Source organism: Pantherophis guttatus, chromosome 3, assembly GCF_059756535.1.
Source record: "Pantherophis guttatus breed Tessera chromosome 3, ASM5975653v1, whole genome shotgun sequence".
Classification (NCBI taxonomy): Eukaryota; Metazoa; Chordata; class Lepidosauria; order Squamata; family Colubridae; genus Pantherophis; species Pantherophis guttatus.
Genome location: NC_142065.1, coordinates 30,101,602 through 30,114,926, shown reverse-complemented (window position 1 = coordinate 30,114,926; position 13,325 = coordinate 30,101,602). Strand labels below are relative to the sequence as shown.

Below are 13,325 nucleotides of genomic sequence, written 5' to 3'. Positions count from 1 at the left end.
AGGGTTATGTATTTTTTCACCTAAAACAAGATGAATGATTTGTAGCTGCATGTGATCCTTAAGGCAGGGGTGGGCAACTGTGGCCCTTTTACAACCTGTGGACTTCAACTCCCAGAATTCCTGAGATAGCCAAGCTGAGACAGCCAAGCTGTCTCAGGAATTCTGGGAGTTGAAGTCCAAAGGTTGTAAATGGGCCACAGTTGCCCACCCCTGCCTTAAGGAGTTCTGAGTGGTTCCTAAAGCCTTTGACAACCTTCAGTTTAAGAATCAGCTTTTAAGAAGAGACTGGACAGCCATTTATCTGAAATGGTATAGGGTTTCCTGCTAAAGAAGGGGGTTGGACTAGAAGATCTCCAGGGTCCCTTCCAACTCTGATGATGTTCCATGTTGTATCATGCTGCAAATTGGTGGCAGGAGATTTCAGCTATTTCACAAAAGTAAGTGGCAAATAAAAATGGGTACTTTAAACAAAGTGGGGTGGTGTCCCCACCCCTCAGAATACATCATTGCACTATATTGTAAACTGCCCAGAGTTACCTTGTGGTAAGATGAGTGGTCAATAAATTTAATTAATTTTTTTTAAAGCAATTTGAAAAACAACCTTCAGCAATTGAAATGCTGCCCAGTTTTGATGTCTGAGGTACCGTAACTTTATATAGAGATTTTGTAATGCAAAACGTCTACTTGATATAGAGTGGTTATCCAATCTACCTCTCCTTGCAGTTTGAGAGACTAAGCTTTTGCCAATACAAATTAATAGGTCTTGGTTCCTCTGAATAGTTCTATCATTGAGCTTTGTCTGTTCCCATATTGCTGAGGACCTGTTCATAAACTAGAAGAAGGAAATTCTGGAATAGGTTCTTAGCAAATAACCTATCAACAATCCACAAGCATTCAATCTTAACTTATAATGTCTCAAAGTGGGGGTGGGAATTGATGTATCAGTCTTATAACTCAAACAATTGCTAAATAGAAGTACAATATAACCATAAATGCATCTGGTATTATAGCTAAGAATTAGGATATGATTCATCCTTTATCATTCCATTAAATATTTCTTTTGGCAGGATTTAGAGAAGGCTGCATGATTTCAGTTCAGCATTTCATTTGTGTTTGAAGACACTAAGGCAAATTTTCAAATGGAAGCACAGTTGCAGAAAGAAAAACCCTGACTCAAATTACAGCTTTATCCAAATATCTACAAGAAAAGTACTTCAATTTTCAGTCTGGAAGTAAAATGTACATCAGAGGTAATCTTTTCTCCATCCAAACAATACCCACCACCTTGTTATCTTCATTAGCTACTTGGACCTTTCAGAAACAAAAGTATAGAAGAGAGGGATGTTACATCCTTTTACACAACTCAGAAGCCATTTTTTCCAGGTGTAAATTATTTACTTCAGTGCAACTTTGCTAGGAAAAGTTGTCTCAGGGAACAAAGAAATTCTAAAAGTAAAAAACACACTCCCTGTTCTATCTATGTGTTCAGAACGAGCTACAAGCTGTAATAGCAAAATCAATTTATCTTATTTAGTCCATTAACAGGAAAAGGTCTAAATAACATCACAAATAGCAGTTGTTAGAAAAAAAATAACCTTTGCCCCAATTCTTGTTCCATGAGTGCCACAAAACTCTTATAGTACCTACCTTTTTAGCAGCACAGTAGTTTCCATGGTAACCAAAAGAGATCTCTTATTTTAAAGGAAGGCTAGTTCAGAATTCTGTAATGGCTTAATACAGTGGTTCTCAACTGTACACAAAACACAGGTTGGGCTCTATAGTCTTTTATATGAGGTATGGGGTAAATCACTGAAACTTAAAAAAAAACTTCCTATAAATAATTCACATACTAAGAGAATGTATGATCATAAATCTCCATCATTCTCTTGGAGAAAGTGGGACCCAGATTCCAGGTTGCAGGGATCACCACAGCACATCGCTGCCAATCGCCGCCTCCACGTGTTGCGTTTTCAGCCTCCATGTATCACATTTTTGGCCTCCGCATGCCCCATTTTTTGCCTCCAAGCGTTGTGTTTTCAGGAGGTTCTGCTGCCTGGAACCACCCAAAAATGCAATGCACAGACGCCAAAAACAAGGTGTGCAGAGGTCAAAAACCTGATGTGCGGAGGCCAAAAACACAACATGCGAAGGTGGCAATCAGCAGCGATGTGCTGTGGCAATCTCCACAGCCTGGAACGGGTCTAAAACGGAGTATTCAGAGGCCAAAAATGCAAGGCACAGAGGCCAAAAACACGAGGCACGGAGGCAGCAATGGTCTGTGGCAATCCCTGCAGCCTGGAACAGCTGATTGGAGGTATACCAGGAGGCAAATCCATCCACCAATCAGCTGCTTGTGCTGAATCAGGCTGTGATAATGTGCTGAAGCTGACCAGGCTGTTTGCTATTTGCTGCAAGGACGCTAGCCAGATGAATACTGATGGATGCTGGTAGGGAGAGGCAGAATTTTTTTTCTTGTTTTCCTCCCCAAAAACTGATGTGCATTTTATATTCTGGAGCGTCTTATACTCCAAAAAATATGGTATCTCTCAAATATTCTGGTGAGAGAGAAGTTCCCTGAGGATGGGCTCCAGCACAAGTCCGAAAGGTCGGAAGATTAAATCTCTGGTCCCTGTGACCGACCCAGATTAGATTCTGCAACTTGTTCTTGGGATAGATATATTTGCCTTCATTTGTGAAAAATAATTTCTTTCATCCAGACAGACAATAGTCTATAGTTGAAGGAAAAGGATGATTTTTCCAAGCATGTTTATAGCATTTATTTCACAAAAGAAGAAAAGTCAAATGAACTAAGAAGGAAAATATACATTGAAATGTACAACTACCAGTTTCCCCGAGGAATGAAACAGTAGTTATAGAGTTAAATCGTCATACTATGGCAGTTGTTGTGGATTGCCTTTTACAAAGGGCCTATAGATATTTATTTTATATACTATCAGTATACTGAAACTAGTTACCAAGCAAGAGGAATTAAATATATTCTAGATTTCTCCCCATCTCCTTCAACTTTCAGGTTTTTTTCCTGAGGTAATGCTTAATATCCTCATAAATGATTTGCCATCTTACTTTATTTTGTACTTATTCTCTACTTTGACGTAACAGAATTCTATGCATTCAAATTCTTTTCATTTCCTGAAATGCAGGAGTCAGAAAAAGAGGGAAAGCCAAATGAATCTCAAAGCACACAAGTTTCTCCCTAGATAAATGTCCATGATAACTGATAAGGAGACATTGAATTAATAGTTGGCATTAACCACTAAGGGCTATTTTTATTTATTTATCAAAACTGCCATAATACATTTCGTTACACATAGAACAATCTCAAATATTAAAGTACTCTGTAAACCCAACATTATTATAAATCGTTTACAGTTTAATGCAACAAAATGGAATTTGATTGGCTGGAGGGTCACATTCTAAAATCAGGCAGAGCAAGCCCTATTTTAGCTTCCTACAAAACAATAAAGGGACATTTGCACACTTGCACCCATGCCATATCTGAACTCCGCCACTGTGGTTATTTAAACCAAGGCAAAAGCAAATGATGATTTAGCATAGCATATAAATTCAACCACTGAATTATCTAACCCTATTGGTTCGATTCCACAATATTTCAAAATATAGCCTCATTGAATAACCAGCAGATGACTTGATGATAAATGACAAAACCATTCTGCCTGAATTTGACTGTTACCATTAGCACTTCATTTATCAATGAAAATTACATGTGATAACAGTACACAGTACAACATACAATGAAAATTACATATGAGGACAGCAGCGTTATTGTAAAAAAAGCTAACTTGCAATTTGACATGACTAAGTGGATCCTAATGCTCTTGTTTGTACACACAGAGAGAAATGCATACACAGATAGGATAGGATAGGATAGGATAGGATAGGGCAGGGCAGGGCAGGGCAGGGCAGGGCAGGGCAGGGCAGGGCAGGGCAGGGCAGGGCAGGGCAGGGCAGGACAGAATTCTTTATTGGCCAAATGTGATTGGACACACAAGGAATTTGTCTTTGGTGCATATGCTCTCAGTGTACATAAAGAAAAATAAAATACATTCATAAAGAATCATAAGATACAACACTTAGTGATAGTCATAGGTTACTAATAAGCAATCAAATCATACTAGGAAACAAACAACAATATAAATTGTAAAAATACAAGCAGCATGGTTATAGTTATAAGTGGGAGGAGATAGGTAATAAGAAGGATGAGAAGAATAATAGTAATACAGTTTTATTAAATAGTTTAACACTGTTGTGGGAATTATTTGTTTAGCAGAGTGAGGGCATTCAGGAAAAAACTGTCCTTGTGTCTAATTGTTCTGGTGTGCAGTGCCCTATAGTGTCTTTTTGAGGGTAGAGGTTGAAACAATTTATGTCCAGGATGCGAGGGGTCTGTAGATATTTTCACAGCCCTCTTTTTGACTCATGCAGTATACAGATCCTCTGTGGAAGGCAGGTTGGTAGCAATTGTTTTTTCTGCAGTTCTAATTATCCGTTGAAGTCTGTGTCTGTCTTGTTTGGTTGCACAGCCCAACCAGATAGTTATAGAGGTGCAGGTGACAGATTCAATAATTCAATAATAATAATTGCATTTGGCAATTCATTATGCCAGGAGCAACATTTCTTCAGCAATTGCTCCCTTGGTGCGAAAAAAAGGAGAAGAAGGTACCAATCCTTGCCCTCAGTATTACTCTTCCAAGGATCTCCCCAGATATAAAATAGATCTTTGTGTGTATATGGTGGAAGCTTTCATGAGAAAGACTGACTAAACTTCAACTTCCATGCATCCCAGCAACAAAAATGCTTTGCTGAATCAAAAGCCTGCAAGTATACAGAAAAGCACCCCCCATCTTTAGCTGCCAAAGGCTGATTCTATCTCAGAAAATTCAGTTCAAACATTTTTGTTCAGGACTTCCCACTGGATAGGCTGCATCAGTGTAAGTAGCAGATGAATTGCTCCATTTCATTTTGTTACTTTTACTGCAATGAAAGCTCATACATAAAACCTCAGGATCTTTGTTCATAAACAAATCATAACACAGAAAACACAAACAATTCAGAAATATATCAAGTAAACCATAACAATCAATTAAAAATACATGTCTGCTTATTATGCAAGTATATGCAAATTGTTGAACAAGCAGCTATTTTCACCCCTTATATAAGCAGGCAAGTAAAAAAAAATCAAACTATATTTCAGGGAATTGTTAATGTTAATTAGAACTAAGGATTATAATCGGCACTGGATATAAATTTAGGAGAAACAAAAATATATTTTTATACCAAAGTACTATCAGGAACTAGTGTAATGATGCCTGGTTTAGGAGGTTTTAAAAGGCAAATGTAGAATAGATATCATTGCAAATAACCACTGAAAAATACAAATTGAAATTCTTTGTGCATAAGTATGTGTGTGTCCATGTGTGTGTGAGAGAGAGAGGGAGGGAGGGAGGGAGGGAGGGAGGGAGAGGGAATGCATGTTTATGGATATGTATTATACACCCATAGCTAGTAACTCTAAGCTTTGGAGGAATACATCCTATGTGTAACAGTATGCTATGGGAAGTCAGACACAATGGTTTGTAAAACATTTTACAGCTTAGGGCACTGAATGAACCTAGCCAATTTTTATTTATTCAGTATACTGTATTACATAGTTTGTGGAACGAATCAGTATAGTAAAAAGGATAGTGGTTAGATGGGTCTGGTTTGGTCTGCTACACAGCATATGATCTTCTGCAAGTTTTCTCAATGGCAGAAGTCCAGTTATGGTGCAGAAGGCAATTTGCTTAACAGTACTTTACTAATCCTTCTCATAAAACATGTGGTTCAAAAAACTTTATCCTTGCATCAGATGAAACTGATGCCACAAATGATCAGTGCTACAGATAAGTCTTTTAGAAGCCAAATTAGTTTGGAAAAAGGTTGTTAGCAGAAAGAATATTTGAAAGCGTCTGTGAAACAACATATGCTTCACTGGTTCACACCTACCTCATGGAAAGTCATAGTTGTTTTAATCATTACTTGTATCAAAGCCACACTACAGGAATCCAAGCTACAGTAAATGTCACCATCACATTCTTTGGATGATGGCAAATGCGGTGTATTCTGCTTTCATCTCCCATGAAAGAGAGTGTACCACAGTGTAAAATTTATTTATTCATTGTATCCTGCCTTTATTATTTTTACCAATAACTCAAGGCAGCAAACATAACCAACCCCCCTTCCTTCTCCAATCTCCCCACAACAACAACTCTGTAGGATGAGTTGTACTGAGAGGGAGGGAGGGAGGGAAAGAGAGAGAGAGTAGCAGTAACAGAGTTGGAAGGGACCTTGGAGGTCATCTAGTCCAACCCCCTGCTCACACACACACACAGGAGACCTGTACTAGGATTCGAACCACCGAACTGCCAACCTTTCTGATCAACAAGTTCAGTGTCTTAGCCACTGAGCCACCTAGTCAGGAGAGAGGAGGCTGCTTAACCAGCTGGCTTTCATAGCTAAGATGGGACTAGAATTCATAGACTTCTGGTTTCTAGCAAAATGCTAGAAGTTACCACTAGACCAAGCTGGTGTACAAATTGCGGTGATTGAGTACACATGCTGAACTAAATCCAAATCAAATAACTTTATGTAAAGCCTATCCATTGTTTGTATATGTGGGTTGTAATTAGTTTTGTCAAGAAATAATCTAGATGCAAGGAGAACAGTTCTTCTGTGTGTTTGTGTTACTTCTTTCCAATACTCTGGATCCCTTATATTTCTTTTTTCTTTCTCCCAAGTGGATACTACGCAAAATTTATGGAATTTGACTGTATACATAAGGTCCTGAAAACACATGAATGGCAAAGTCCAGGCTATAATGACATTATAACAGCTATGAAGGCAGCACCATCTGATGGACAACAGTTGAAGTGCACAGGTTACAAAAGGACTTTTGTGTATTTTTAATATTAAAATCCATCAGAGGTACAGAGCTCTTTCCCTCCTTTTCTTTAATTATCTGAGCATTAGCCATGCAAGTTGGTTGCAAGGCATTAAATCTTCAGCAGTTAAGTATAATCTTCAAGGTGAAAGAAGCAACATTCTCTGTAGCCTCATTTACAAAACTAGACACAAAGTCCTGTTTATTTCTATATTCTTTACCTCTTCAGCAGCAAAGTGAGTAGCAAAAGGGTGGCAGTTAACATTCTGAATCACATGGTGATTAACAAACAGAGACAGTGAAAAGTTCCTAACCTGCTTGCTAATTGTTGCTGCCTAATCTACTTTTAGTTTATAATTTAAAAATGCAATACTGTGTGTCCTCTCCTGGGTGCCCATATATTATCTGGAAATTTATTCTGAGCTTCAAATCACAATGCTGTTGTTTAAAAATAAAACCTGAATGGCATTTTTTTCCAGCCTGAAAGCTTTGCTTTTTTCTTTCTTTCATGTCATTTATTCAAACTAGACCATTGTCACTTGGACTTTCTGCAGAACATCTACTGCAGACTCATGGAGGAAATGCATTAAGTGTGAAAGAAGTTACTTTACTGTTGATTCTACTGCAACAGTAAGAAGTAAAGATCTGCTATGTTCACCATCATACAAAACCTCTATCAAGAATTTAAACTGACAATCAGAGACTGTAAAATCCACTATGGTCCATGTTTTCATGCATGCTTAGGTGTCATACAACCATCCTAAATGTGTACTTTGAGTTCTCACATACTATACTAAGCCACATTTTTAAAGTTTGGCATTGCTATGTTCTGTAAACCCAGCAACTGGTGATTGGTAAACCACTGCTTACGACTTTTCCAGTTGTATGAACTAGTCGCTTTTGAATTATTCAACAAACCATGGTTCAATAACTTACTGCTTAGCATGCTGCACAAACCTCACATTAATGAGGAACTTTTAAACTTGCAAGTTAATATGGAACTCAGTTTGCTTCAAATTCACACATTCATAAAATGTTCTAGTCCTGAATAACTATTTGCTAACAATGAAGAAGATATTTAATCTGTAGTCTCACACATATTTACCTGGGATAGTCTTATTTAGCAGACCAGTATGACCCTATAAATGACTCCCCTTCATAGGAAATTACCAACTGATCTTTCCCCATCTCCCTTTTTAAAATGAAATCTAAGACTCAACCTAAATGGCATTACCTAGATGCAACTGCATTAAATGAAATATTATCCATACCAATTTGTGTTTTATATATACATGATAAATAGATAGATAGATAGATAGATAGATAGATAGATAGATAGATAGATAGATAGATAGATAGGGATAGAGATAGAGATAGATATATATTACATATAATATATATGTATATATTATTTTCCTTTTTTATTAAAAAAACTTCTATTAAAACACAAAGTGTTAGTTCAGGCATTTGAATTCTAACTCTTTTATTTAGCTGGAAATGTTGAGAGCAACCTGTCCTTTAACTGTTCAAACTTGAAAGTTCCAACACATTGCACATTGGAAGTGCGCAATAGGCAAACAGCTATACCTGCATAGAGGAATTTCAGGCACACAAACATGTAAACATAAATATAGATTTCCTGAGTTACAAGCATGGCAATCCCACCAAATAAAAATGACAATAATTAAAATACACAAATTGACACATTCCTTGATAGGATAAAGCACAGTAAGAGCCATATATAGTTGGCCTACATGGGCTGTTCATTAGAGCAAAAATTATCAGAGGATCCAATTGAACAAAGGAAAACGGACTCGAAAAGATTTTCAGACTCTTTTTTTTCACCTTAACTTCATGCCTTCAGAAACACAAACTCCTTCTAGATTAAAGTGGCAGCTTTTGTCAACTGAAACTGGAAACTGCAAGTTTTTCCAAGTCTCTAGATCCCAAGGGGTTAGATGATTCATGGAGAGGGTTGCACTGTAGAGGCAAATCGACCAATAAAGTGTAACTCTGTTGGGCGAGTTTTGAGTTAAAGTCTCCTGTTGTACATTTTTTAAATGCTTGATGCTTCTCCTTTTCGTTTGATGGAGACCAACTGTTTGCTATAAAAAGAACTTCAGTGTCTTGACTCTAAAGAGAAGATGCCTTCAGTATCATATAAGAAGCAACATTTAAGCTTCTCTTGGTTAAAAATAATGGCACATCTATAAGGTTCCTAAGAAAGAAAGACCAAGCCACATGGAAAGAGAGCACCCTTATTTGGACATTCCAATTCTAATGTGGAACAAAAGACTTTCAGCTACCTTTGTTTCCAGGTGGGCTCCATGGAAATTATTCTTAACCCAGGTAAACGGAGCATAGGATCGCACTGAACTGATGCTTTTGCTGTCTTTAAGGAAAAGCGAAAAGAAAAAAGGAAAGTATTTCAGCAAACTGCCCCTGGTAAGATTTTTATCTTGCTCTTTAGCAATTAAACTCTCTGACACCTAAAACACCACAATCAGGGAACGCAATCCAAGGACCTCCAGAAACTTAACCACGGAGAGAATGGCGACATGATCCGGGAGAGAGAAAAAGAGAGAGAGAGAGAGAGAAGGAAGGCAGAAGGTCCAGGAAACCTCGCAAGGCAATCCCGGTCGCCTTAGAAGGGTTGGTTTACTTCAAAGCAAAACACTGCTCTCACACACGCGCACACACAAAAGCTCCAGCCACGCTCCCGTCAAAATCCAGGAGCCGCTTACCTGCAAAGACTTGTCCCCGACTTCTTTGCAACAGCTGCAAGAGAATGGCAAACGTAGCAATCCTAGTCATTCTTTGAGGGAGTTCATATGCCCTTCCCGCGGCAATAGCAGCAGAAGAGCCGGTTCTCCGTGCGTCCGGCAAACATCCCTTGCATTGATAAACCCGGAGAGTTGGGTTGGAGCGGATTCTCCGGAACGCGGCTGAAGCCTCCGCTATCCCTGCTCTGAGGAATAGGACAAGCTGATTGAAGAAGCGGGGGAAAAAAAGGGGGGGGGAGATTTCCCCCGAGTCCTAACGCTCGTCTTTTCTCCCTCTCCCACTCACTCATACGGAGGGAAGGAGAGAGGGAAGGCGAGCGGAGGGCAATAAACAAGAGAAAGCACCGCGCATCAGTCGCCACTCGCTGTCTGCTTCGCTATCGGGAAAAAAAGCCCCATCCTGCCTTCCCTTTTTGTTTTGGCGCTAGGCGACTGGAGGGCGGGGAAATGCGAGTCATTAACAAGACGTTTCAATACCGGACACCCAGCCCGCGTAGAAATGGGGAATTGGAAGGTTCTCAAAGCAAAATCAATGGAAAGACTGTTTTTGTTTTCTGCCCGCGCCCGCGCTCGCCTGTGCCACCGTGGGTATTCCGCCGCCCGAGGATGAGTATTCGCTCTTCTCCGCTCCAGCAGGAGCCCCAGGAAGAGACAACGCAAAAAATAAATAAATAAATAAATAAATAAATAAAAATTGGCAAACCGTTTTTCGTGTGATAAGGCGCTGCTGGTTACGTGTGATCGGGAGGCAGGGCAGGAGAGATTTTTTTTAAGAGAGAGAGAGAGAGAGAGAGAGAGAGAGAGAATTTTCACTTTTCCTCAACCAGATTAGGATTGCAGTTAAACTGCGCAACGGAGAGCAATGAATCCCCCCCTGCTAGGAGCCTGAAAGTCTCAAACATGCGAGGTTTCCAGGGGGGCCATTATTAGATCAAATATTTTAAAAGCGCCCACAGTCATTTCCAGTTGAAAATAGTAATTTCCGTCATTATTCACTTAACTTCGGAGCGAGCTGGCTGTTTCAATACCTACGCTCAGCACGCGCGCTCAAGAGATCGAGACATAACGCGCTCCCGAGGTTTTGAAAGAAGGGGACAGAAGAAGGGTGCGCGAGCCAAAGCGAGCTTCGAAAGCGCCTGGATGGTGGTCCCTAAACGGCTCAGCAAGCTGGACCAGTCCCACTTTATTGGTGACCGTCACAAGGGATTGAAAGAAGGAAATAAATGTAAGTTTGTTACTGGTGCGCGCACACATCCGCCGCCGCTCACTTCTCCGGACGCTCGCTTGCATCTCGATTGCTGGGAATTGTCCTCGAGTCTTGGGGTTTATATATAAATTCCAGTGAATGCTATAAACTACCGATCCGGCTGCGGTGGGAGCTGTACGTCTAATGGCCTTTGGAGATTGTCAGTCATCCAGGTCATAGTTGTCCCAAAGGTGCTTTTTTCAAGAGGCAACTGGACTTTCTAGTTTTTCTCTGAAGACGTTTCGCTTCTCATCCAAACTAGAAAGTCCAATTGCCTCTTGGAAAAAAGCACCGTTGGGACTTCAAATGGCCTCTTGGAACTTTGGGGACGCTTTTCTGAGGTTCTCCAAGAAAACCTTCGCCTACTCACGAATGAAAAGTGGATGCCTTTCACGAAGCGCGATTTTAACTATTTTAGCTCGAGGTGCTTGGATTGCGCTACCCCCTGCTGCTCTTTCGTATTTCCAGACTCTGCTCCCGAGCCGACAAACCTCTTGTCACACGGACCTCAGTTGAGAGAAGCAACGTTATTCGCTACACAGCCAGTAGGGACCACTGTTGCATTATGAGTAATTCATTACCATATCATCCTCCTTGTGCGTTGTGTCTTATTCACAGAGATCGGTGAAACGAAGCTTTTTTTCACAGTTTAGTTTTTGAGATGCAGCGAGAGAGGATCGACAAGGCATGAACAGGGGGAGAAAATGCGGGTCACAGAAGAGAAACACATCAGCCATGTGAATGATAATAAATGCTGGAAAGTAATTAATTATTAAAAAGCTAAACCAGTGCCACTTTAGAAGGGAAGTTAGTGTTTTGCCATTACACAGAAGTAGAAGACACAGAAGTAACCTGCCCTTCCATGGAGGACCTGTATACTGCATGAGTCAAAAAGAGCTGTGAAAATATTTACAGACCCATCACATCCTGGACATAAACTGTTTCAACTCCTACCCTCAAAATTATGCTATAGAGCACTGCACACCAGAACAATTAGACACAAGAACAGTTTTTTTCCCCGAACACCATCACTCTGCTAAACAAATAATTCCCTCAACACTGTCAAACGATTTACTAAGTCTGCACTACTATTAATCTTCTCATTGTTCCTATCACCCATCCCTCCCACTTAGGACTGTATGACTGTAACCTTGTTGCTTGTATCCTTATGATTTATATTGACTGTTTCCTAATATGATTTGATTGCTTATTTGTACGCTATGACTATCATTAAGTGTTGTACCTTATGATTCTTGACAAATGTATCTTTTCTTTTATGTACACTGAGAGCACATGCACCAAGACAAATTCCCTGTGTGTCCAATCACACTTGGCCAATAAAGAATTCTATTCTATTCTATTCTATTCTATTCTATTCTATTCTATTCTATTCTATTCTATTCTATTCTATTCTATTCTATGTCACACACACAGATTAGAAAAGATAAGTATTCCAATTAGAACAGAGAGAGATCAGGCTCATTCTTTTTAGGAAAGTAAAAATTGAAAAGTCTAAAACTAGACATGTGCAGATTTAGTTGTTTATCAATTTTTTTAAAAAAAAGACTATATGTAGCTCAGGGTTGAACTGTAGAGTTCTTGATGCTCTCTGAGCTTGATTGTTTGCTTGCAGACGTTTCATTGCCTGACTTGGTAACATTAGTGCTAGTGAGTGTGGGGTTTGCTTCTTGTTTATGTACAGTAGCTTGTCCCATTAGTGTTGGTGGGAGTGTTTTCTCCTTGGTAGACTCCCTCCAACATTGACAGGGCAAGCTATTGCACATAAACAGAGAGGAAATCCTGCTTTCTTCTAGTACTGAAGCTATTACCTAATCAGGTAATGAAACATCTGCCAACGAACAACCAAGCTCAGAGAGCACTAAGGACTAATTGTTTATCCTTGATTATAAAACACTGTTGCATTGGTTACAGGTCATCCACATTCAATGCTAAATCCTTTTGCTTTGTGTGTTACATAAAACTTTTGAACTTGGAATTATGATACCTAAGCAAGTAATGAACTTTAGGAAAAGACTTCTGCCAGCAATATCTGTCTGTCTATCCATGTCACAGAAGAACCTCAAGCTGCTGGAACAGAAGTGATTGGATGATTCAAAACTGAAAGGAACTACCCCCATTTTGGGTATTGAATTATTATTTCAAATGACTTTAAGCATCAGGGAGCAAGAAACAAAAAGCAAGGGCAACAATATCCCACATTTTGTTTTCTTTCACATAAATGCACAGCCATGAAGATAGGGGAATGAAAATTCAGTGGGATCTATTGCTAGATTTACATGCTTAAGCTTCTTAGATTTATCATTGTTAAATTCCAAAT

The 13,325-nt window shown here is 39.4% G+C and overlaps 1 protein-coding gene across 8 annotated transcripts in view; it reads right to left on the bottom strand.

Moving 5' to 3' along the window:
* Positions 1–10,348, bottom strand: part of PTPRT (protein tyrosine phosphatase receptor type T) — a 677,232-nt gene extending 666,884 nt beyond the window's left edge. For all 8 annotated transcript variants that reach the window (XM_034413956.3, XM_034413962.3, XM_034413960.3 and 5 more), the window contains exon 1: positions 9,703–10,348. In XM_034413956.3, the coding sequence (XP_034269847.1) occupies positions 9,703–9,772 (70 nt within the window). In that variant the 5' untranslated portion in view covers positions 9,773–10,348. The remainder of the gene's footprint in view (positions 1–9,702) is intronic.
* Positions 10,349–13,325: the final 2,977 nt, after the last annotated feature.